At 51.5% G+C, this 25,295-nt stretch overlaps 2 protein-coding genes across 3 annotated transcripts in view; both read right to left on the bottom strand.

Annotated features, from left to right (window-relative positions):
* Positions 1-360: 360 nt before the first annotated feature.
* GBX2 (gastrulation brain homeobox 2) lies at positions 361-3,383 on the bottom strand. Its single transcript, XM_032480561.1, has 2 exons — positions 2,528-3,383; positions 361-1,428 (listed from the first exon to the last, which is right to left on the bottom strand). Exons 1-2 carry the CDS (start codon positions 3,048-3,050, stop codon positions 905-907), a joined length of 1,047 nt encoding a protein of 348 aa, XP_032336452.1. The 5' UTR covers positions 3,051-3,383; the 3' UTR covers positions 361-904.
* Positions 3,384-17,258: 13,875 nt separating this feature from the next.
* ASB18 (ankyrin repeat and SOCS box containing 18) overlaps positions 17,259-25,295 on the bottom strand; it is a 58,574-nt gene continuing 50,537 nt past the window's right edge. Inside the window, exons 5-6 of one of the 2 annotated variants that reach the window (XM_032480560.1) lie at positions 21,449-21,562; positions 17,259-20,733 (exon numbers count right to left, since the gene is read on the bottom strand). In XM_032480560.1, coding sequence (XP_032336451.1) covers positions 20,548-20,733; positions 21,449-21,562 — 300 coding nt within the window. In that variant the 3' untranslated portion in view covers positions 17,259-20,547. The remainder of the gene's footprint in view (positions 20,734-21,448; positions 21,563-25,295) is intronic. The other variant, XM_032480559.1, reaches the window with a different exon arrangement.

Below are 25,295 nucleotides of genomic sequence, written 5' to 3' on the forward strand. Positions count from 1 at the left end.
ATTTCTAAGGTGCAAATTAGGTTTTCTCAAATTGATAACCCAATTGGAACTCTTGCTCTCCTCTTTAAAACCTGGTGAGGTGCTGTGTGGCTCATATCTGGCCAACTTGAGGAGGCCCTGGACATGGGGTGTTTATCCAACACTGGTCTCCGACCAGCCGCCTGGCCACACACTGGGGGTACCCTCTAAACAGTCAAATCTGGACATACTTATGAGACCCAAGAATTGGTCCTTTCCCCCCCCTTCTCTCCTTTTTATTATTCACAAGACTGAGATTGTTTTAATGTCATAACTTATAAGAAAATAAGCTACATTGAAATAAATTAAACACAAGGGAGACGTGCTTCAGACGTGGCTCAGATAGGCTATGCAACCCCAGGAAAGAAAGCCAGGCAAAACCAAAGCAAAGCGAATTTCCAGGCTGCCCCCAAAACGTCTGCTTTCAGTCAACTGAAAAAGCCAGAATAGAAACAAAAATAAGTGTAGACCCCAGTGTTTGTTCTTGCATGTCATGTTTACCTTTGGAAAAGTATGGAAAGGTGGCTGCTATGCGTGGCAGGTAACAGCAGAGGTTTTACTTTCTTCTGGGATGTGGGCGGAGGATAGAACTGGGTAGTTTGGCCCTATAACTTTCAAAATACTGCAGCTGAGATAGTCTATATAGATATTTATGTACAAAGTAGGACAGTATAATAAATATTTAGTGTGTCTTCAGGTGTAGCTGTAGCCCCTTCGAAAGCAGTCTTTTAAGCCTGTTTAATGAATATATTCTCAATTTGCTTGGGATGTCCAAAGTTGGGGGGTGACTTGGAGTTTTGCTTCCAACATGGTGGGGTCCACCACGGGCTCCCTCCAGCGCTGTGGCTTCTCCATGGCGGTCCAGGCCCTGGCCCTCCCTGGGCCCTCAGGGTCGGGCCTGCTCCAGCTGCTGGTGCTGACTTCTGATGGCGAACCTGCTGACGTGCACGGGGATGGGGACCACGATCTTGGGGTTTCTGGACGGCTCCCCTGTCTTGGAGTTGGCATTGCCGGCTTTGACCCTTTTCCACTTGGCCCGGCGGTTCTGGAACCAGATTTTCACCTGCACCTCGCTGAGTTTGAGGGCGTGGGCGATCTGCGAGCGCTCGGTCAGCGAGAGGTACTTTTTGCAGTGGAACTCCTTCTCGAGCTCCAGCAGCTGCTCGCTGGTGAAGGCAGTCCGCCGCCGCCGGTTCTTGCCCGTGGACGTGGTGCTGCCCGCGGCGCCGCCGCTCGGCGGGGTCTCCTCCAGTGCGTGGCCGGGGTCTTCCTCCTTGTGAGCCGCCTGGCCAGTCAGATTGTCATCCGAGCTGTAGTCCAGATCGCTCTCCAGCGAGAAGCTCTCCTCCTTGCCCTTCGGGTCGTCTTCCACCTTTGACTCGTCTTTCCCTTGTCCTCTGACAGCCCCGACTGAAAGCAAAACCAAACGGCGTTTTATTACGTTTCGCACACTGGCCTTCCCTTCCCTTTCCCGCCGTCACTCGGGCATTTCCCCCCCTTAGCGGATTGTCTTTCTATGACATTAACACATTGTGATTTCCTGGCCTTTGAGGGGTGGGGGTGGGGGGCGTGAGAAAGCTCAAGGGAGAGGAGGAGACAGTACAGGCGACGGCCCTTTGCCCAGAACCATCACTCAAGGGGCCGCCAGGCCTTCTCTGCACCCTCCCAGCCTCCCGCAGCTTAAGGCAGAAGTAACAGGAGGCGTGAGGCCCAAGAGTGTCCTCTTTGTCTTCGGGTGGGGGCTGGGTGAGGACCGAGGGGGAATTCACAGTCCATCCTGCGCTCCCCGCCCCTCCAACCCACGTTTCCCCCCCCCCACCCCGCGCCCGCCGTGAAAATTCTATGAATTTAAATTTCATCGCAGTCAGCGTGGGGGCGTCGAGAGGTGCAGATCCCAGACCTTGTCTTTTTTTTTTTTTTTTGAGACTTCGTCAAAGAAGTTTCGTAGCCTTAGGAGAAGTTCCTACCAGACACCCAGCACACACACGCAGACCCACAGCCTCCTAGGAATCCGATTCTCCTAGGAATCCGATTCTCCTAGGCAAGCAACAAGCTCGGTAAAGGGGTTTAATAGGTCTGGGCGCCCCTGGGCACACACACTGCACAGACGCACAGCCAAACCCGTCTCCCCTTAAGGCTGAAACCTACCCGGGACCCCAGGTCACAGCGCGGGGTTTGAGAGTGGGGCAAGGCTCGGCCAAACTCGCCAGCAGACAGATTTGCGGCTCAGCTCAGCAGCTGGCTGGGGGCGCTAAATGTCCCCCCTACCCGGCTTGTTGCGTGGTTCTGAATGCCCCCCACCCCCGGACCCGAGGCCCCGTGGCAAAGCTCGGCCGCATCCTCCGGCTCCTCGGGCTGGGGGTGGGGGCAGCCGGGGCGGAGGTCTGGCTAGGGCTCAGCCTCGCCCTCTCCGCTCCCGCCGAAACACGGAGCCAGAGCGCCCCCGCCCCCTCCCGCCCCCTCCCGCCCCCGCGCCCCCGCGCCCGGGTCGTGCGCGACGCCGACTCACCGAGCGAAGCCTGCACCGCCTCGGCTGTGGAGAAGGCAAGCAGCGAGCCCTCCTTGGCCAAGAAGCCTTTGCCGTCCTCCGCGTCGGCTTGCAGCGCCTCCGCCTTGTCGAAGTTGCCACCGCCAGGCAGCGGCTGCGGCGCGAACTTGCGAGAGGCCGCCGCCTCCTGATGCTGGGGAGACGCAGAGAAGCCGCCGGGCAGCGTGGCCATGAGCGTGGAGGTGAGCGCCATGCCCTGCGCCAAGCTGGAGCAGAAGCCGGTGGGCAGGCTGGGGATCTGGTGGTGAGGGTGCGCAGGCGGCAGCGCGGGCTGCAGCGCGGCCTGGGGCAGCGCGGGCGGCGGCGGCGGCGGCGGCGGCAGCACCACCGGCCGGTAGGGCATGAACATGGGGTAGCCGGTGTAGACGAAATGGCCGGGGCTGGGCTGCGGCGGGCTGCCGATCAGCGAGTCTATGCTAAAGGCGGTACTACTCCCCAGCGGGCGCTGCATCATCATCAGCGACGGCGGGAACGCTGCGCTCATAGACGCGCTCGGGAGAGGCCCGCGAGAGGCGAGAAGTCCCCGCGCCGCGCCGCCACCGGGAAGCCCGCCGGGCTCTGGGAGCACAGCCGGCTGCACCGGGCAGGGGCCGAGCAGGACCCGGAGAGCAGATGCTCCTCAGTCCTGGGCCCGCTGCATCCCCGGCAGGAGCGGGTGCGAGCAGTGCGCGGGGTGAGGCCGTGCGCCCCGGAGTGGAGTGGGCCCCCGGGCCCCGCGGGCTCTCTGGAGCTGCTGCCCGCTGTTTGCCCGTCGGAGCCCACACGCGTCGCTTCCGCGGCCCTCGGCCCGGGCTTTCAGCCGTCCGTGCGTCCGTCTGTCCGCCCTGCTGTCGGTCGCCTCCCTCGGGCGGCTGGGGAGCCCGCGAAGCTGGCACACTTGTCTTCCGCGGGCGCCGCCAGCACCTTTAAATCGCGCTCCTCTTTCTCATTCACATTTTGCCTGCTGCCAGGCCAGGCTCCCCTCACGTGGGGCTGGGAGCCGCCGCCTATTGGCTGTTCCAGGAGGAGGCGGGGCGAAAGTGGGGCCCGCCCCTTCTCCCGGGCTGACTGTGGGCGCCAGCAGCGCCGCGCTCGGGCCCTAGAGCTGGAGCTTGTGCGCCTGGCCCGCGCCGCACAAACTTGAAAGGGGCTCTTGGCACCTCCAAGGCTCGAAACATGGGGCTCCGCAGCCTTACTGAGGCCGCCTCCGAGGTCAGCTGTCGGGGCTATCGACAGCCGCGGCTAAACCTCAGGCATTTTCCCCCCCTTTTATACATGCATTGGAACAAACCTGCTGGCCGTTCACCCTAGAGCTGGGTGCTGTTGCTGCGCCCGGGGTCCAGGAGAGGCTCCTGGAGTTGGGGTCAAGGTCCTACCCCTCCAGATCCGCCTCTGGGGCGCCGGCCCGGAGCTAGCAGCCCCTGCCCACTGCAGGAAACCCGTCAGGTTCCTCCCTGAGCCCCCGCGTTCCCGGCGGCGCCGGGAAGCTGCTGGATCCCCCATCCCGAGCTGGGCCCTCCCATGAGCGATCCCTTCTCATTTTTCATGACATTCTTAATCATCGCACCTATTTACGCACTTTGCCTGCGCGCACCAAAATAACAGCCACGATAATTATGATAATAAAGCGAGTCCTTTATCTGCTCCATCCTCGGGGAGGACGGGGGGGAGTTGCTGTGCCTCCAGATTGTATAACGTGAGATTATCCTGATGAAAGCTTTATGATGTTTGCTCAAATAAAAGCTGCGTTTTGTAAATAGGCGCTAATTAAGCACGTTGAGAACGGAGGGAGCGCTCACCCTGGCGCCGCCGCCCGATTTCCAGCGCGAGGACTCGAGGGCGCGCGGTTCCCCTTTGCCTACTGCAGGATGGAGCCGATTGCCTCCAGATGTTTCCCCTGTCTCGACAATGGTAAAAACCCAGAATTTGGGAGAAAGGGGATTTGCGGGGAGAGGGTGGGTGCTAGGAATGTTTTTTTTTTTTTTAATCACCTTCACCATGATAAAAAACAGAACTTTCAGTTCTTATGTTCTCTTTTAAAACGGAATCATTTCGTGGCAAAGGCAGACCATGCAAAGCGCTCCAGCGCGCGCGGGGCTTCCACGCGCCTCCAGGGCCTCAGCTCCAACTTCCCGGGTCTAGACGTTCGCCCGGAACGGCCGACAAGCACCGGGCTCGGGAGGAGAGGAGAGAAGGGCATTGTTAACGCCAGTCATTAAAAATCAGCTCACGCCAAGGGGCTAGTGGTTGGGGAGTTGGCCCGTTTTGGACGTGTGTTATGTATCACTTACAAGCACATTTAATTGGGAGATAAAGATAAATCGATCTTTATGAATTTATCGACCCGATTCTTTGAAGCTCTTCTTTCTCGCTCTCTTTTTCTTGCTTTAACCTGAAGGCCCCCGGGGGACGTCTTAATCCTGGACCACCTCCTCAGCCCGGAGTCGCCTGGGGACCCACAGGGCCCTGGAGGAGAGAGGGGAGGGTACATCCTCGGCTCCCCGGAGTGCTGAGAAAACTCGCTGGCCGCGCAGCCAGCCGCCCTCCTCCTTCTCGCCTCCCCCCCCCCCCCCCCCGGACAAAGACGTCTCAAGCGCGTTTCCCCACTCCAGGCCGCAGTAATAGATGGTTCCGGCAGCAGGCGGTTTGAAAGGAATTCATTAGGACGCTGCCTGTATTGCCTCCGTTCCCTTCACGCCCAGACCCGGAGGTGGCTTAGGCGATGTGAAGGGAAATGAATTTCCACTGGGATCCACGGGAAAGGAGGTGTCTGTGGGGGTCTCTAAGTCCTACCCTTCTTTCTCCCCTCCTACAAAGGAAGAAAAAGAAGAGAAGGGGAAGGGAAAAAAATCGAAGCCCAGGGCAAAAGGCTGATTTCTTTATGAGCATAATAAATACTCCCTCTCATTATGAGATAGTTACAGTCACACCATCTTAGGCATAGTCACCTTGTTTTTTTGAGTACTAAGAAAAAACCGCTCGACTCTTTGCTGGATTTACGTTGATACAGCCAGGTCCCTTCGCCGCTCGACACTGGCATGACTGTGTAAGCTCTTACTCATTTTACCTAGGCAGATTTGCCATCCACTTTGCTGTTTTGGCATTAAAATATTGTTCTAGGAATTTCCATCCCCGATTACTCTCTGGGAAACAGAGGTTCCTTTGATTATTTTAGTGTTAATTCCACATTTAAAGTTCAGCAAGAAGATTTAGGTCCACCGAATTACAGCTACAGTTGAAGTAATGTGATAGAATATTATTTGCATCCATAAATTGCTGTGGGAAGTATTGACTACAGGGGTTATAATACTAATCTTCTTTTATTAGTGAGTTCAGAGAATTCTCGTCAATATGAATTTTATTTACTAGTGTGCTTTTTCTCGAATGCAGTGCAGTAATATTTTCTCATCTAATGCTTAACTGCTTAGAAAACGACTGTTCGCGTCATAAAAGGATCCTTGTGTTTCTCGGTGATTAACAAGATTCATTCCGGGCACCTCAGTTACCTGCAAAGCGTTCAGAGCATGGGGACAGCGGATAATAAAAGCCTTTAGAGTTTTTCCTCTGCTCCTTGGTGAGATTTATGGGCAGCAAGAGACGAGTACATGGCTTATCCATCCTTCGGAGCCTACCTTCCTGGCTTGGAACTGCCTCAAACTGCAGAACCCTTGGTGATTCAGTTCAGCCCAGCCTGCAAGGGGAAAACTAGTCGGCACAGATCTTTGCAACTTTGCTTCAAGAGTCCCCCCTCCTCTCCTTCTGATTAGGAAGAGTGAAGGACGCACCCGAAGGGAGAGCTGCGTCCTCCAACTCCAGTTAACTTCTGCGAACTTTTTTTCCAGGGAGCCTCCTGCAGGGATGAAGTTGGCCCAGCCCCTGGACACTCTCCTCACCCGGTGCCAAGCTGGTGTCAAGATCCTATTAGGCCACTTAAAACATCAGATGTCAGTAAATGTGATGGTAATTAAGTTGTCGCCACGCTTCAAGGCTGTCCCAGTCAGCTTTTGCACGCAGGTGTACAGAGGTTGAGTGTAAAATGCAAAATGCACAAGTAAATGAATATTCATGCAGCAAACTTGCGTTGGCCTGCCTAGCCCAGCCTGAGGAGGAAGCACCGCGAACCGCGCGCTGCCAAGCTGCTGCCAGGGTCGAGGTCGCGGGTGGTCGCGGAGAGAAGGCAGCGTGGGAGCCCCAGGTCTCCCTGGTTGAGGAGAAACGGCAGGCTTAGCAGGCCGGCTGCTCCAGCCCACCTCCCAGTTTCAGGCTACAGGCTGGTTTCTCGGGCAACCATGTTGTTATTATTTATAGGGACTTTGAGTGGCCTGATCATTCGGTCATTGCCGCAGCTCTCGCTCCTGGCAATAGTTGGGAAATAGCTTGGGATGGGTTTTATGTATGGAAGGGCAATTGGGATTCACACCCAGCTAACCCAGAACAGTCCCTCCCAAGCCCAAGACACACTTACAAAGGGGTGCTTGTGTAAAATTCCCCATCAGACACACCAATTTGCAAGTAGCAGAAAGCATTGATGCCTCATCTTTTTAAACTATTTTATTCAGCTTTTTTTTTTTTTTCAATCTGAAAGCCCAAAATAGACTCCATGTGGTTCTAAGTGAAGTCAGCCCTTGGCTGGCTTTGAAATAGCTCCTGCAATTATGTAAAAGAGCTATTCACCAACAGGACAGAATTAAAAGGGATCTCGCCCGCTTTCCTTTCACTGCCAACCTCTCATGTTTGGCTTTTCAAAGCACTTCCAACACGATGTCTTTCTCCAGGACAAAAGGCAGAACAAAAAAAGTCCCCAAACTTGTAAATTGAACGTCAAGGGAACTTTAAACAATTTAAAGCCCATAAATAATGATAAAGGGGACTGGCAAAAAAGGCAAACCCATTCAATTAATAGAGTTTCCCAAGCAAAGATCAAGTGGTTTATAAAATAAAAGTCTTTGGTTTCATTATTCTGCTCCTTGGCCAGGGAGAAAGCAGGACGGGGCGGGGGGGGGGGTGTTCTAAAGCGCCCTGAAGAAAAAATACTTCGCAGGACAGTGTGTGCTGTGGCATTCTTATGTAGAAAGTTTTGCTTTTTGTCCCCAGTCCTCAAAATAGCAGAAACAAAACCTCAACGTGTAGAAGAGGACTTTTTTTTTTTTTTTTTGCATTTCCTTCGGGGAGTTGGAAATTGTTCCCTGCAGGCCGGGGGAAACGTGACCCCTCACACCTGCGCCACCCTCCCCACCCCAGCGCCGAGGAACGGGCGGAGCCACTGCCCAGTGGTCGAGGCCTGGTGGTATCTGGGGCCAGGATCGGGGGCTCCTGCACCGACCTGGAGCCCCTAGAATGCAGGCGTGGACGCGCCGACGGGGCATCAGGCGCCCGCTGCGAGCGCGTGGAGCCCGAGGTTCCCCCGCACCCCGCGCCGGCGTCCTGAGCCAGGGCCTAGGCGTCCAAGGGCGCAGGCAGGGAACATAGTTCCTTTTCGGAATAGCCCTAAAGGTTGGAGTAGGGACTTCATGATCACTGGGGGATTGGATCGCCGGACACCGTCGCCCCGGAAGCCCCGAGCTCGCGCTCACTGCGCGTGTCTCCGGGAGCACCCAGTCCGGGCAAAGGGGATCCTCAGTGAGGACTGAGCCCGCCCGCCCCGGGGCTCCCAGACCGGGAGGAGGGAGTATGAGGCGGAGGCCGGGCCAAGAGGGAGCCGGGGCTGGAGCTGCGGGGGTGTGCGGAAGGCCAGGGGCGCGGATGCGAAGGGGCAGCGAGGGCGCGGGCCCGGCTGCCGTGGGAGTAGCGTCCGCTTTCGTCCCGCGGGACTGGCTCCCGCCGCGCGTTTGGAGGCTGCGCCTGTCCCGGAACCCCAGGCTGGGGGTCCTGGGAAGGGAAGCGCAGGCCACGCAGCACTTCTCACCTGCCTTTATCTCCACGCATCTGCGCCGTCGGATTCCCGCGGCCCCACCTTTCGGGGACTTCAAACGCGCCCCGCCACCCGGCGCCCGACTTTCATCTCCCCGCACAGCAGGCATTGTTTGCGGGACTTCACAGAGATGCTAATCCCTGGGCCCGCGTAAACGGAGGCCAGGGAAGCGGGCAGAGGGCACCGAGGGGTGAGGGGGTGCGCCAGCCTAAGTGGGGGGACCTTGGAAACCGCTGTACTGGCACCCCTCCTGGAACGCCAGGGTCAGTTACTGCCCTTCCCCACCTCCGTCCCATCCCAATCGCCTTATCCTGGAAGGCGGCATACACATTGTGATGGTCCTGGGTAGGACGCAGCCAGGCGTCCAGTGGATGCGACCGATGGCTGGGACTCAGCAGTGCACCCTCCGAGTTTCTACCTCTGGGAGTGGGGTGGGAAACCGTGTGTCCGGGGAGAGCCCGGCCAGGGACTTGGACTGGAGCCTCATGGGACTCTTGGGCCCTCCCAAACCAGGGCCCCAGCAGCCACCCCTCGATGGCCCCGACCCCCTGCAGGGGTGTTGTCTTTTAAAAAGGAGGAGGTTTACTTAGAGTTCATCCATTTAACCCTTCGGAAACCACACTGGAGGGAGCAAGAGAGTGTCTGGATCAGCAGCCTCTACATCAGGGTTCCAACGTCAGCTTCTACAGAGACCCAGGAAAAAGCAGGGATCCTCCTAGGCAGAATGCCGTTTCTCCTTTCTCCAGAGATACTGGCCAAGCAGGACCTACAGTTCTGGCTACTGCCTCCTCCCATTAAGAAACAGTGACCCAGAAAGGATGCCACAGGACAAGGCAGGGCACTGGGTATAAACAGAGGGGACAGATGTTGGCTAAATGGAGAGGGAGAGTTGGGATGGCCTCTGTCCCTCCAGACGAATCCCTCCTGTGGATTTCTGGGGGCAGGGGGAAAGGTCATTGTAAAAAGCTCACTTAGCAATAAACTCATCTCATCTGGGACCCTCAAGGGTATGTATGTCTGTATCTGACCAACCCAGCGCCACTGAGGTTTCCCCAAAGGACAGTTTGGCTCTTAGGGGAAGCTCCTCAGGGGAGACTGCCTTTAATGACAGACGCTCCCAACTAGAGGACAGGAGAGGGCGTGGGCTGATGGGGGTGGGGAGATACCCATTTTGTTATAACCGGCCATTGAAGAGAGGTAACAACAGATGCCAAAGCCCTCTAAAAAGGCCAACAGGAACTTCCCTTCCAGTAGGGCACCCCCGTTACAGAACCAGGAAATAGAAGTGTGCTTACCCCACAACCACTAGGGTGCAGCCATTCCACACCGGAGGAGAATCCCAGTGTGGATCTTTGACTCTTGTTGGAGGGGCTTGAAAACCACCAGGAGTCAGAGCCAATGAGAAGGACAGTCAGAGGAGGCTGGCCACGGGGCTCAACTCCCTGTCCTCCACCCCTTCAGCCCCTCTGAGCCCTCACCTGCCCCACTGACCTTTGCTCACTGACCTGAGGGTGGGTGTAAGTCATGGGCCACAAGGGGGGTGCCTTCAGCGAGGCTTGAGGATTGAAATGTAGGTGGGCATCTGTGTTGCCCAGCTGGGACCATCTAGACTCTCCCCTAGTCCAACCACACACACACCCACTGTCCTCACCGTTTCCCGCCACTGCCTGAGAGGGCTGCAATGGTACCGGTGGAGCGGGGATCCTCTAAAACCTGCTGTCTCAGGTCCCCCTACCCAATATACAACCCCTCCTTGGTGGTAGTACTTGGAAGTGATGATTTCATAGGCCTCCGAAACAGAAGAACCTTTGAATTTCCTCCATTTGTCATCTGGAAAAAATACAGAAGGCATAATTTGTATAACTTTGCTACCAGCAATGATATCTCCCTCATAGGTGCAGCCTGAAGTCCCCAAACTTTAGAGGAAGAAGGAACCAAGAGTTAAGAAAGAGAGCAAACCCTATACCCCCGATGCATTTTCATTTAGGGACCAACCTGCTAGGACATACATAGAGCAGACTGGAAAACGAGGGAACGCGGAAAGGAGTGCTTTGAGATGCAGTGGAAAACCCCCAGCAAACTTCAGAATGCTGTCCCTGCACCTCCCTAGGGGACATTTCTGGGTTTTGTAGGAAGCGAAAACATTTTGCAAGGGGCATGCTGCCACTTGTGTGTGGGCTTGTTGAAAGAGTGTTTTGTTTTGTTTGGAACGTTAAAGAGAGTGTTTAAGAAAGGCTGTTCATACCTCGCTAGCTAGCGTTTGTTCTGCACGAGGACTTTAAAGCACCCCTGCCAGGGATGTTATTCTGGGAGCTCCTCCACACCCATATCCTGAGGCCAGCTGCTCTGAGGTGACTGCCACTCTCTGGGGACATTGTCACTGCCACCAGAAGAGCGGCTCTGGGGCCTCTTCTGACCAGGGCACAGTGGAGCTGCCACTGAGTACAGTCACAGACCCCACAGAGGGCGGAAGCGAGGGCCTGGGGAGTGGGCCTCCTTGGACCGTCTGCTTCTCAGCTGAACCCGAACCACTTCACCTCGTGGTTATTACAACTTTCCTTCTGTCCTCGGGTTTCTCTCAGACCCACTTAAAATGTAAACGAAACAAAACAAGAGACCCCAGACAACCTAGGAGATGAGAGACTTCTTAAAGTTCATCTTCATTCTAACCCCTAAACCCTTACAATTCAGTTCACTCAGTATATTGGAAGTTATCTGGAAATGTATACCTTAAAGTGTAAATAAATGAATTCATTTATTGTGGAAGCCAAATTTTCCATAGCAATTTTAATTTTAATAATCTAACAAGGTTATTTAAGATCCGTAAATAGAAGTCAAAATAAGTATTATAGATTTAATAAATTAATGAAGGGATGGCAGGAAATAGCTTTCTTTAAGGCTTCTCAATTTCAAAAAGATTAGCTTGATAAGCACCTTGGGTGTGCGGAGCGCTCAGGGATTTAGAGCGCCGCCTATAGGCCATGAGGATAATGGCATCTATTTTAGGGCTTGTTTGGGTTCTGCGGTCCCAAGCGGACGCAGCCGGGCCTTCTGGGAGATTAGAAGGGCCGACACGTCAATCTTTTTCATGTCTACGATTGCACCAAAAAAAAAAAAAGTCCTTTTTTTAAATTAAAAACATATAGTCTAAAGAGAAGGCTTTGGCACAAACAAGGATGGGGAATCAGACCTCCAAGATGTTAAGAAATACTATCAGATGCTGAACGTGAAAACAGAAAACCGATGTCGGCTCTCTTTAAAATCCATGTAAAGTTCTCCTGGCTCTTTGATTCACTCTTGAGCAGGGCCTAGAAGCCGGGTGGATAAGAAAGCCTCTGACATCTGGGCCTGAGGGGCCTGGAGGCACCGCTGAGCTCGCCCCAGACTCTGCTGTTCCATCTGCGTAATGGGCCGGAATGCCGGCTCTGTCTCACTAGCTGACGGACTGCGTTCCTAAGACGCAGATAATTAATACAGTGCTTACGTTACGAGTAATCGTAGGGACTGAACTAGATCACGTAGCACGCGGTAGCAGGGCGCCTGGCCCGGAGCAGACACTCGGGAGGCCATCATCTAAATTGGAAGCACTCGCGCCAGCCCTGGAGCGTTGCAGAGTGCTGGGTGGACGCCGGGCACCAGGAGCGCTAGCCTGTGCGCTCAGGGTGAGATGATCAATTTGAGGCAGCCTCTAATCTCAACACTCGAGCATTTAAAAACAAACCACAGGCCGCCAAGGGATCAGGACGCGATACAGTATTAACACACGGCGCCTCCCCCGGGAAGAGAGACGTCCCGGAAGCACCACTCCTGGGTCTGTGCAGCGTCATCCCCTTTGCACGAACGGAGGCTGAGGCGCAGACAGTCCCCGGCCCCCGGAGCATCCCTCAGCAGTCGGCTCTCATCACCAAGTTTAGCATCAGAATGGCGCTAGGCACTGCCCTCCCAGGGAGGTGACTTCTCCGTAATTTTATTTTAAATAAAAGATCGGTTAACTCTGTTTACGTGCTAAACGAACGAGGCTCAAATACATTCCTCTTTTGGGGAGGGAATAGGCAACCCGAGCACTTTGGCCTGTTTCCCCCCAGACTTTGTCTACCCAGGGCCCCCATCCCGATCCCACCGTTGGAGTTTTGAACACTGCGGGGACACTGCGGGTGGAAGAAGCCGGGCTGCCCGCAAAGGACCCTGGGACCACCCGCCCTCTCCCCATTCCTCCGCTCGGCTCTCGCCGCCGGACCCTGGCTCGGGGACGCCCCCTGCGGGCCGCGGTCGGGAGCAGTCCCTCGGAGCGGAGGATTTGGCTGCTTGGACTCTGGAGGGAGGGGCGCCGCGCCAAGGTCCCCGCGGGGACCGGTCCCTCGCACTCCCGGACTTCCGGTCTCTGAGCAGCCGGGGCCAGGTCTCCTTGTTTCGCGGGGGGGGGTGCTTTTAACCCGCCCCCCACCCGGCTTTTTAGGAGAAAACATCTCCAGTTTTAATGTGGCCCAATTATCTCGTTTGTAAGACTTAAAATGTTTCTCTTTAATTCATTTCAATCTAGTAAATATGCTTCAGCAAGTAGCTAATTTCTTAGGGATGGCTTCCCCTCGCTATTTGCATATAAAGCGCGTCGGGGGCGGGCCCCATTTCCCGGTGCGCGGGTCGCAGGCAGCTGGGCCTCCTCCTCAGGGAGAACCCCTGGGTTTGACCCGGGAAGTCGGAGACCGCAGGCCCGCGATGGTGCCCTGGGCCTCATCGGGGGGTGGAGGCAGGGCACCCAGGCTGCGGAAGGGACAGGCTCTGAACACCCCCTCTGCTGGCCCGCCACTGCACCGCTCTGAGGCCCCTCCCGCTCTTATCTCGGGGAGGGGGCGCCCCTTGGCTGTCACATGGGCATCAGGGTCGAGGACGCATTTATCCCCAAGTGCGTTTATTAAATCGTGCCTGGAGATAGATGGACGTGGATACAGGGGAGGAAATCGCAGCGCTCAGTTGAGCAATCTTCTGGCTTTAGATTCCAAATAAAAGTCTCAAATATTCTCGGGTCAGGGGGGCACTGTCTCATTAAAACCACTCTCGTCCTGAAACTGCAATGCAGACATTAAAGTGCAGTATTTTTCAATTAGAGCTGACGAATTCAATCAAAATTCCATAGATTAGGATGAAATGAGGCATGGGTCATTTACAGGGGAATTTAATTGCCGAGCCATTAGACAAATAGTATATTTGCCATTCCCGCGTTATCCATCATTTTCGACATCGATACTGGGGCCGCATCTCCCCGTCCCGCAGCCGCCCGGCGTCGGCTGTAAACACTCCCTTCCCCGTGTCTTCTGATTATATCTGATTTCATTTAGGGCCATGGGGGATTATAAATGTTCACGCAATCAAATTCATTAGGACTTCAAATCGCATTTCTGATTGGGATCGCTCCGCCGCTGTCCTCGGTGCGCCTTTCAAACCCCAGGACGAGGCTTTCAAAAACATCTTTTTGAATTTAAAGCTTCACATCCTTTTGTCTTCCGACATTCCCTCCCGCCTCCCCCCCACCCCCCTGGCAGGGTGGCCTCGCGCTCCTCTGGCCTCCTTCCCCGGGGAGCAGCCCTGAGCCCCATCGCCCTGAGGGCTGGGCAGGATCCCCGACCCGCATCCGAGGCTCGCCGGGAGAGGGGCTTTGCGGGTTGCCGGAGCAGACCTTCCCCCCACCCCTGACCCCCTACACCGCTAGGCCGCGGGGCACTCAGCATCCGGAGGCCTGGGCCGGGCGCGGGGGGCACCGGTCCTGCGTGATCGCGGATCGCGAGTGGGCGCGGGCCCCGCATGCCCCGCCCCCGGCCCGGCGCCGCAGGTCGTAAATGGAGAGTCCGTGGGGCCGCGGACCTGTGAGCAGCTATTGGGCTGGACCCTGGGGCTGACACCCGGGACCCTTTTCGGACTGGGCCCCTTTACTCCGGGGACCCGGGTGGGGGCCGCAGTCAGTGGAACAATTCTCTCTTGTTATTAGCAAACCCAAGAAACAAAGAAGCAGACTCTTCTGGGGAGAGCGGGACAAGAAAGGCTCAAGATATCCCTTCCAGCGCAGTTGAAAAATAATAGCTTAATATTAACTGCTTCTCATAAAAATATACTTTCGCAGAGATACAGTTACAAGAAGAAAACCCTCATTTTGCCCCCGTACTTTGAGCTCATCGCTGTTAGCTGCCTCAGTAATTTAATTGGAATGAAACGTGAGAAATGTGTCATTTTTGAAGAATTTATGCATCACTTCCTAGAAATCTCATTGTGTTAACTAGGAGCCTACTGCGTTCTGTTTAGAACCCATAATCACATTTTTATGTGTCTGTACTACGAATTAATGTGACCTCCTGTTTTTAGCAGATAAAAAAATGTTCTCTCTCCACAACATCTGTATCAAACTCCGGCTTGCACAAAGCACAAGGAACCCCTGTTTCCCCAATGTTTTCCAAACTTACCAACTTTCTTCTGAGCAGGGACAAGATATGTGAATAGAAAAAGTGCCTACCAAATGAATAATTACACAGCAAATTAAAACCCTGCATTAAACATAGTCGACACCAAATACTGCATTCTCAATCATGTTTATTGCTTACAAATTGCATTACAAAGAAATCTACTCTTTTTATTGGAGTGATTAAGCAGAATGTTAGGACTGCAGAAATACCATTCTGGAAGATTAGATGAAGGCTGAAACCCCAGCCAGTTACATTGCAATACTGAATGTATAATTTTGTTAAAGAACACGTTTAACACACAAATGAGGATAGGCTGTCATTATGGCATCATAAAAGAGTCAATTTAAAATTGTATTTATTTATAAACACATTGCCTATAAAACGCGCATATTTAATACAAAGGAAGTAGGCAGTTCCATAATCAATATTTTAATTACGGATTTTTTTTTATTATAGCAGCACAATTCTGTATGATACGTCACGATTCTATAGTTTCCTTGTACTCCCCTCATCTTTATCATGTGAGCTATAATCTTGTTTTCTTTTTTAATCCTGGGGAGAGCAGGTTGATGGGCAGGGTAAGACCGTTTGCTTATGGCGCCACCTGCAGGACTCCATGAAAATAAGTTTCAATACTGGCAATCCTCCCGCTGGGCTCTTAGGAATTTTTACCTCAGGCTTATTTTAGCAATTTAATGAGATGAATTTTTGCTTTAAAATGGAAAGATGCTGGCAATTTCAAGACAAGCCCTGGAGTTTGAAAGGCGTACTGAAATCCCAAAATAAGACGCTGTATTGATCCTAGTTGAAACTCTGAATATCCCAAGTGCACACAGAAAATTTGACTAAGGAACCATTTATTCTTGAAATAATAGAATAAAAGATGCAATATTCCTGGTTTATCACTTGGTCCTTGGGCAGCCCTTAAGAGATGAAGAGCACTTGGCAAGCTAATAACACCTGCAATTGCAGTGATGAAGCTCCCGCTCAGATGCCCGCACCAGGACCAGTCACTGGAGCAGACCAGCTCATTCTCCAAGCCTGTACTTTATGCCATTTCTGTAGAGGGTTAAGTGTTCTTTGCAAAAGTTCAACAGCCTGCCCCCTCAACATGAAAACGTAAGGATTCTTTTGGAGACTGGGGACGTGATGAGTGCACAGCGTTACTAGGATTAGCAAATGCTTCTCAAAGAGACAGTGGTTTTTGAATTTCTTCAAAACATGTTGAATTGATGATTATTATGTAACTTAAAATTAAATGGATTTTTAAAGTACACTACAAAGAGAGGCCCAATGCTGTATTCAGAATTTTAAACATGACGGCTCACACGGTGCTACGTCTGTGCACTGCCTACCTGGGGGCTGCGGGTTGTGTCTGTCTGTCTGGCTGTGCTATGGACACCCCATCCTGCCAGGGTAAGGTCAGGACAGAAGAGGGTGAACCTTCTCAGGACCATTGTTGGCAGGGAACCTCACCTGTGCATTTTTGAACTCTCTGCGCTCTGATGACAAGTTGTACAGTCAAAGATACTCAGTACAGTTGGAGGGAAAACAGTCCTCTGCTGTCTTTTGTTCTTCTCAGTAGAAACAGCATCTGCTCTTTTATTACCTTCTGAAGTTTGGACCATGTGAATGCATCATTAAACACCACATGTAAAATTAAAGAAAGTTTAGGTCTTAGGGAATTGAGTTTATGTAATGTACTCAAAGAGAACAGTAATGATGTTCAATAGGAGCTGCTGAAGAATGGAGAACATTTCTACCCTTTAATAAAAGAAATACCAGGGTATATGTAGTTCACTGGAAAAAACAGTCAGCTAGAATAATTCCAGCTTCAAAGTAGAATGCGGTTTTGGATGTTTTTCTCAACCAACTCACTTCTCTCCCTCCCTCCCCTGCCCCTTCTCCTCTTTCTCTTTCTTATCTACGTGGAACCATGCAAGCCCCCTTCATTTTAGAACTTCCTAACACATGGAGCAGAGCTAGACACAGTCATTAATGCCATAATTTTTCACAGTTATTTTATTTTTTGCTTATCAAAGCAAATTGCTAGTTGTAATTAGATTCTGAAAACCTATGAATTAATTCCATCCCATGTAAAGATGAAGATAATGCCAAACCACCGTACTAACTCCAAGCCATTTTTGTCCTGTACTGCCACGGCCAGAAATCAGGGACAGTATTTAGTGCATCCAGAGCTACCAGAATGCAGGTGATTCAGAACCAACTTCCAGTGCCAGTTTATTTTCTGCTTATTCTGTGCAGCCATGAAGTGATGTCGTGTTCCTGATGAGTTGGGGGCAGGGTAAGGACTCCTAACATCTTTGGGCGTCCAGTTCATTGCTCTGTTTCTGCTGCACATGAATCCATGTTGACCAAGAGCACCAGACTGGAGGTGCGGGACATGTGGCATATGGTATTGGCTGGTGGGAGACTGCTGAGTGGGCGCTCACCAGGGAAGCCACGGGACTGCCTGTAGGGCACAGGATGAGAGTGACAGTGAGGGAAGCTGCAAAGTGCCCAAACCATCACCTGCATTGGGAACGGGCAGCCTTCATTCGATGCAGAGATGAAGGCAGAGAGAAAGTGGCCAAGAAGGGAGCCCTTTCTCTCCACACCTCCCCTGATGCGCCCACGTCTCTCCCGCAGCCTTGTTGACAAGTTGGCCTTCTCGGCTTGGCAGTGAACTCCACTAGCAGCCTGTCTCCTTGATGGTGGGTCCTCATCCCAAGTCCTGGGCTCCGTCCCCAGCAGACTCAGGCAGGATTGATGAAAGGAATGAACAAATGACCGAATGGATGACTGAATGGTTTATCCCCAAAGAACTTTGTGGATTAGCTCTTTCTGGGAGCATCTGAATTTGAAAAGAAAATTCTAAGGGGTGAAAATAACAGAAAAGAATTCTCCCCTGGTGGCAGGATCTCAGTGGCTATGGGGAGTGGTCTGGAGCTGACTGTAAGAATCATGTTGTTGTTTTTAAGCTGTCACGTGGGGGAAAACATGTGTTTGAAAATATAATAACTGATCACTATTCATCAGGTTTTTAGAAATATAAAATCAGTGTGTTTAAAAAGAGTTCTCTTTTGTTTCCAAACTCCAAAACATATTTAAAATGTAAAATGTAGTGCATTGCAGAAATACAACCAAACTTTCCTACGTGGATGTGGGATGGAGAGGGGAGGTTGAAGAACGGCTGGGTCTGCCAAGCAAGTTTGCTCAGATGCTCATTTGCAAACCCCTGCGAGGACAGGCCTTGTCTGGGGCTGCCCGGCTGTATCTCTTACTGTATTTGCCTTTCTCATTTGTTCTCATAAATAACGTTGCTTTGCGCTCCCGTTTTTACAGTCTTTATCTCAACATTAGGCTATTTTCTTCTTCTAATAATGAAAGAATCATAATGATAGGAGGAAGCATTTACTGCGTTCCATCCCCCGGCTGCCTCTGGGCCTGGGGCTTTGCACACTCTGCACCTAGTGGGGCCAGCCAGGGGCAGGAGCGTCACCCAAGCTCATTAGCAATGGTAAAGTTTGCGGAGCCACGGAATCCGGGGCCCCACCCCAGATGCCAGTGTCAGATGTGCCTTTCACAAGATCTCTTCAGAGTGGAGAAGCCTGCTGCTTTCCAAGACTTATTTCACTGAACCTCAGCCAGTGAGAGAGGGTCACGTGCTTTCACTGCCCAGCTGAGCAAACTGTTAGGTGACTGTTCTTCTTGCTCAGTGGGGCAGCCTGGATCTGAAGCCCCACCTCCAGGGTGTCACCCTGGGCTCCTACCTGCGCTCCAAGCTACATCCCTTTCCAGGACAAAGTAATCTTCCCAGAGTCTCACTGGGACTGTATCTGCTCACCTGCTCTGTGGCTCCTTGCAGCCTGTCTGATTCAGTTCAGAATCCTTCATCTGGAAGCCAAGGCCCCCGGGCTGCCTCCCACCTCCTCCAGCCCTGCCTCCTTCCAGTTGCCAAAGCACGGGGACCCTCCCCTCCAGGAGGACGCATCACTGTTCCTCCATGTGCCCTGCCCTTCCCTGCAGCCCTGCCCTTCCCTGCAGCCCTGCCTTTGTTCCACTTTTCCTTTGGATACAGTGGTGGCTCCTGAATGCAGGTGGGGCTGGGAGAGCGCCCTCTGCTGGGCTAGGTGTGTGGGGTCGTGAACCATGTTTACACAGGTCAGGCAAGTTGTCCAGTCTCAGAGGGCAGGATGGGGTGGGCCGGCTGGAGGCTCTGGGGGAGGCTGTCCTGTCTCTCCCTCGGCCTGACCACTGTGTTGCAACCTGACAACCTCGCCCTCAAGGGGTGGCCCTGCCAGGCCCCCCTTCACCCCCGTGCTGGGCTCTGCTCACAGTGCACACAACATCCCCCCTTAGACTGCAGTTGTCTGCTGGGTGTGAACCCCGCTCCAGACTGTGACCGTGGGACTGGGGGCCGCCGGGCCTGAGGCTGGTCCTTGCGCTGGCTCAGACTGGAAACAGCGGAGCCATTCGGATGATGGCCATTAAGAGTCCTTGTTTTAAAAGCAGCATTCAACCGAAAATTTGAGATCTAGAAAGGCCAACAGAGTAGGAGACAGTCACCAATGAAGAGAGAGTTTATTACCCACCATCCCCAGCAAAGGGGCACGCCACCTGGGGCAGCACCAGGGCTAGTCCAGGGGAGGGGGAGCGGCTGGGGGCAGGAGCCTCAGCTGTGGCTTCCATGGAAGGAATGGGCGAGGCAGCGCCTGCGGGCTTAGGCCTGGCCCAGCCGGCTCCGGGCGTCTGGCACTGGCCCCTGGGGATGTGGCTGGAGCTCCAGGGAGGTGCTGGGGTGTGAGCTCGGGACTGGTTCAGGAGTATTTGGGGGCAAGTTGATTCCTGTCTCTAGGAATTGGTTCATCTTGGGAGGGGCCATCCCTCCAGGGTCTGAAAGGCCTCAGATGTCAAAACACCCAAACACAGAAAAGAAAGGTCATGGTCAGCACAGCCCGAGGCTGTCAGAACCACCTCCTCTGTGAACGCTTGGGCTCAGCTGTCACCCTGTGTGCGTTCCTAGCGTCTGGCTCCCTGGGCTGTTCCTCACGGCTGGACCGCGTGGCTGGGGAGGACGTGGAACAGAAGACGCACGTGGGATCAGCACGTCCGGCTCACCGCCCCTCCAAGGTCCTCCGAGGGCGCTCCGGCTGCAGTGGGCTGGGGAGCGGCAGTGGGCTCCGGGGAAGGGGCTCCCGTTACGGGAGCGGGCGTCCTCTCTCCGTATGTATGTCTGTCATGTTTTGGGGACAGAGTCTTCCTGGGGGGCTGGGCTCTAGGCGGGGTGGGATGGTTCCCATGAGGCAGAGGGTCTGAAGCAGGGTGCATGAATGCTGCGAATCCGCTGTGGGCCAGAGACAGGCCTCAGAAAAACAGGTGTACCTTCTAGTTCAACTTCTGTTGAAAGCACCTCCTGATACGAGTCCCATGGTCTTCAGTTTCAGTCCCCACAAGCAGCCCTGAGAGGCGGAGAGGGCGTTCATCACCCACCCGGTTCCCAGGGGAGCCTGACGCTGGGCGAGGAGCCTGTGCCCTGGGCTGCAGGCTGGGGTGGGCGGTCCCATCTGGGCCCCTCCCCACCCGCCACCCAGCCTCCACGGACGAGCACAAGCATCTTGGTCCAAGTGCCCTGAGTTTCAGTACAAAACACCCTCTGGCTCCAGAAGGAGGTAATTTTGCAGAGACTTGGGCAAGGACAGCAGGGGCACGAGGTCAAAGCACTTTCGGCCGAACGTTTTCCGGACGGCACAGCGGCAGAGATGCTGCAGGCAGCGCGGGGCGTGGGCCAAGGCGAAGAGAGACCGGTAGAAGGGCTGGTGCCTCTGAAAGGAAGGCAGGCGAGCATCAGTCTGGGTACCTGGAGCCCTCAAGCCTTTTTCCCCAGACAGAAGACCACACAGGTGATCCTTTCCTGGCTACCGCTACAGGATAACCCATGAAAGGCATCTTCCCAACCTCCCCAAGAAGGTCTGTGTCCTTTGTTTTGGGTGATTTCAGACAACACGGGCCACCTCCTGAAATTCCGCTCTGTCCGGCCCCTCTGCAGAGCACAGCAGGCGTGTTCAGTGATCCGCCCGGGGCTCAAGTCACTGAGAGCACGAAGGGACATTTTCTAGAGGCTTCTAGACAAAGATGTTCTCTCTCTTAATCGACAGTCACCTGTGGACCTTGCTGTGTGCGGATGCCGTGCCCACAGCTGCCTCGGGCATGTCTTTAGCCGTCAGAAGATGAAGCTGACACACAGGAGCCAGACCCTCTGCGGTCCATCCGCCTCTGGACACTGGCTACTGAAGCCCTGATACTCTTAAGCCAGCGTGGTCCTTGCAGCCCGCAGGACCCCAACCAGCACAAAGGCTGTGTGATTCCTGAGCCTCCAGAAGAAAACCACAAACACTCAAGTGCTCCCAGGTTCCCTTTCTCTTTCCTTCTCCAGATGTTTTATACTCACCTGGGTATTAGTGCAAAACTGCACACACAGGCGAACAGACACAGGCTGCACTCCTGTGCTAACGGGGGAAGGGAGGGCAGCTTCCTCACCTGCAACACATCTTCAGGAATCAGCTCCTTCCAGGACTCCGACACGCGGAGCTGAGCGTAGGAGTTGAAAAGGACTTCGATGACCGCGGGGGCTGCTGCGCAGGTCTTCAGCACCTGGTCGGGAACGGTGGGAGACACAGTTCGGGTGGACTGGGTTTGGCGTCCAAGTGGGAAAGGGTAGGGAGATAGGAAGGGGTGCTTGGATCCCACTTCTATGGCTCCCTGGCTTTGTGTCCTCACTGTCCTCATTCACGCAGGGAATGACAGTGATCCTAGCTACAGTGCAATAGGGCCTTCGAAGGGCCACAGGGGTCAGGGCAGGGATGCACAGGGCAGTGCTCCGCAAGGGGCTGTCTCACCATCGTGAGAAGCGGGAGCCAAGTGCTGTGCATTCAGAACCCAGGAGGGGGATGCTGATGGCTGGGCAGGTGCTCTTGGCCCTGGAGAGCTGCTCAGAGGGGAATGAGCTCTGCTGGGAGGAAGTCTGGACCAAGGGCGGTGTCCCCAATGTCTTACTTCAATTTTCTAACATCAGGACATTGGGGGAGAAGAACTGCTTTGCTGCTGGATTTCTTCTCGGCTTGGCCTTTTCATTTACTTTCACAGTCCTCACTGACAAAGGACGTCTGTTTCCTAATTTGCAAATTCTACAATTCAAGTCCATCAGCTTCATCATAAAGATGGAAACAGTATTTGCTTTTTAAAAATAAACTTTTTTTTTGTTATAGAGAAATGTGAACGCACACAGAAGTAGACTGAATAGTATGAGGAACCCTCGTGTACTCAGCATCAACTCATGGCCAGTCCTGCCCATCTACTGCCCCAGCCCCCTCCCTAATTTATTTATTTTATTTAAAAAATTTTTTTTTGAGGGGGAGGCAATTTACTTGATTGGTTTATTTTTAGTGGAGGTACCTGGGATTGGAACCAGGACCTTGGCATGCTAAGTACACGCTCTACCACTTGAGCTATACCCTCCCCTCCCAATATTATTTTAAGGCAAATTCAATGTATCCAATCATTTCACCTGTAAATATCTGTGTCTCTAAAAGGAAGTTTAGAAGCATAAACTGTATCATAGTAACAGCTGAGAAATTAACAACAGTTTCTTAGCATCACCTAACACACAGTCAATGTTTAAATTCACAAATTTCTCTTAAATGCTGTTACATTAGAACAACCATTTATTTGTTTGAATAGGAACATCAAATGAGGCCAACATCTTTGCATTGGTTGATATGACGCATTTTCAGATCCCTTTTTTTGTTTCATGTGATTTTTTTTGTTGAAGAAACTGGTTATTTGTCCTGTAGAGCTTCTCAGTGTTGGGGTTTTTTGCTACTGTATTCCCGAGGAGTTTCTGAACATGCTGCTCTTTCTCTGCCTTCTGTAAATTAGTAGTTGGATTTAGAAGCTTGATCAAATTCAGATTTGATTTTGGGGAGGAGTGGGGCAACTTTGCAGTTCTCTTTGAGGTTTAAGATTTGCTGAGTGTTGTAAAATTGTTCTTCCTCTTTCCTGGTTGAGAAAACTGAGGTTAAGGAAATTTTCTAAGGTCAGGCACCAAATATCTACAGTGGACAAGGGTCAGGGCCAATTGCTAAGCCGGGTCTGCCTCACGCTGACTGGAGCTCCGTGAACACGCTCCATGTGGTTGCTCCCTTTACAACTTGCCTAGCTTCTTCCAGATCTAACACCCCTTTAAGATACAGAAGAGCAAAATTAAAAAAAAAAATCATGTTTCTTTGTTCAGAGATAACCACGATCAACATTTTGTACATACTGATGTTTTACGCATTTAGACACAAAAATCATATGTGTAACAAAAATGGGCTAATGCTTCGCATATTATTGAAAGTTGATTTTTTATCATTCAGAATAGACTGTGAACAATTCAAAAACTATAAATGAGCATTTTAACATCATTTTTAGTGGCCATATAATATTGCATGAATATATTCAATGTATAAGTGGCCTTAATATGTTTTGATACTATAAACAGTGAATATCTCTGAACACAATTCTATCTCTTTTTGCCTCCAACCATCCTTATTTCAATTGCTTATATTGAATTGCTGAAGTAGAACTGCAGGGTCAAAGAGTGTGTACATTTTAAAGCTTTTAAAACATACTGTCAAACTGTAAGTGTGTAAGTTGTTACACTTTTTAAAGAACTGAGTATGGAAGGGCCTCTTTCTTCCTACACAGACCATCTTGTTAATTACTTAACTTTGATAGGTACAATATGGAATATTTACTTATGGCTGACCATTTGTCTTTCTTCTTTTGTGAATTGCTAAACTATGCCTTTTGCTCATTTTTTCTATAGTGTGTTCAGTTTTTTACATTGATGTATAAGCAAACTTTACTTATTAAGCTTATTTTTCAGGTAGACAATCATTTTTACAAATAATGGTATTTTCTTCTCAGTATTACTATTTCTTATTTATTTTTCTTGTCCTATTACTTTGGCTAGAGCTTTAAAATTCAATGTTAAATAACAATATTGATAGCAAGGATCATCATCTTAGTCCTAATTTTAATAGGATTGTCTCAATTATTTCTCCATAATCTTGGATATTGGTTTCACATAAATACTCTGTTTTAGGTTAAGGAAATATCTTTCTATTCTGAGGTTACTACAAATTTTAGGATTTAATTTTTTTGCCTTTTTCTGCCTAATTGATACAAAAAGATTTTCCAATACTGATCCATTTTGCCTTCATGAAAGAGACTCTGGCTATTCTTCTAAATAAGATGACAGATTCAATTTGCTAAGATTTTTGTGTCTCTTTTAATAACTAAATATGGTTTATAGTTTTAGTGTTTTGAGCTGTTATTTTTTGGTTTTAATATCACTTTATGTTAACTTAGTAACCTATCTTTTTAATACTCTGGAAGATTTTAATAAGTAGATAATTACTGGAAATAAGAAGGCATGATAGATCTTGCATTTGAATCTTTTAAGCCTAGGCTTTAGTTCCAGGTGATAATATTTTCAATTTCTTTCATGGTTACTGGTATATTTTGTTTTGATTTCTTCTTGGCTCAATTTTGTTGACCTATATTTCTTGGAAAACATAACGAAATTTAGCATTGCCTATGTATCAGTCAGGGTTCTATCAGGAAACAGATGGCAAACTTGAGATAGGATTATTCCAGGAAGGTTTATTGATATAGAGTCTAGTTAGCCAGCTGTGAGTGCAGGGGAACCATGAGGAAGAGTGCATTGATGTGGAGCTGGTGCAGGGCTATTTCCACCCCTGGGCCTGAAAGGTGAGAGAGTGGGCTGGATTGTTTTATCAGGAGCAGTGATCCTTGGCTGGGGACACACAACCAGCCTGAAGCTGAGAGGGTGCCAGGTGAATACATCCTCTGACCTCATTCTCTCTTCCTCTCCAGCTTCTGGGCACTGCACTCTTGAAAGGAGCAGTGGGAGCAGAGGGCCAGGAGCCTTGTGGGTGCGTCCCTGCAGGTGGAGAACAAACCTGCATGGGAGATATCTCCACTGTATCTACGAATAAGCACCCTTTCTCATTTGACAATCACTGTGATTGTATTTGCAATGCTTCTTCATGTTTAGTCTTGCTGGAATTTTGTCTATTTTAATTTTTTTCTCAAGAAATAAACTCCTGGGTTTCATTGATCAGTTCTCTTTAAAAATATTCCAACCTATTAATTTTGCATTTATTGCTATTAATCCCTTTCTCTGTTTCTCTTTCCAGCTCCTTGGATTGACTGCTCAAGTTAACTTGGCAAAATGTTTTTCCTTGAACCACAATAAAAGCAACTTTTAAAGTGCTGTAGGTCTTCCATTAAACAAAAGTGTGGTCAAAGCCGTAGTTCT

The sequence above is a fragment of the Camelus ferus genome, chromosome 5, assembly GCF_009834535.1.
Source record: "Camelus ferus isolate YT-003-E chromosome 5, BCGSAC_Cfer_1.0, whole genome shotgun sequence".
In the NCBI taxonomy this organism is placed as follows: domain Eukaryota; kingdom Metazoa; phylum Chordata; class Mammalia; order Artiodactyla; family Camelidae; genus Camelus; species Camelus ferus.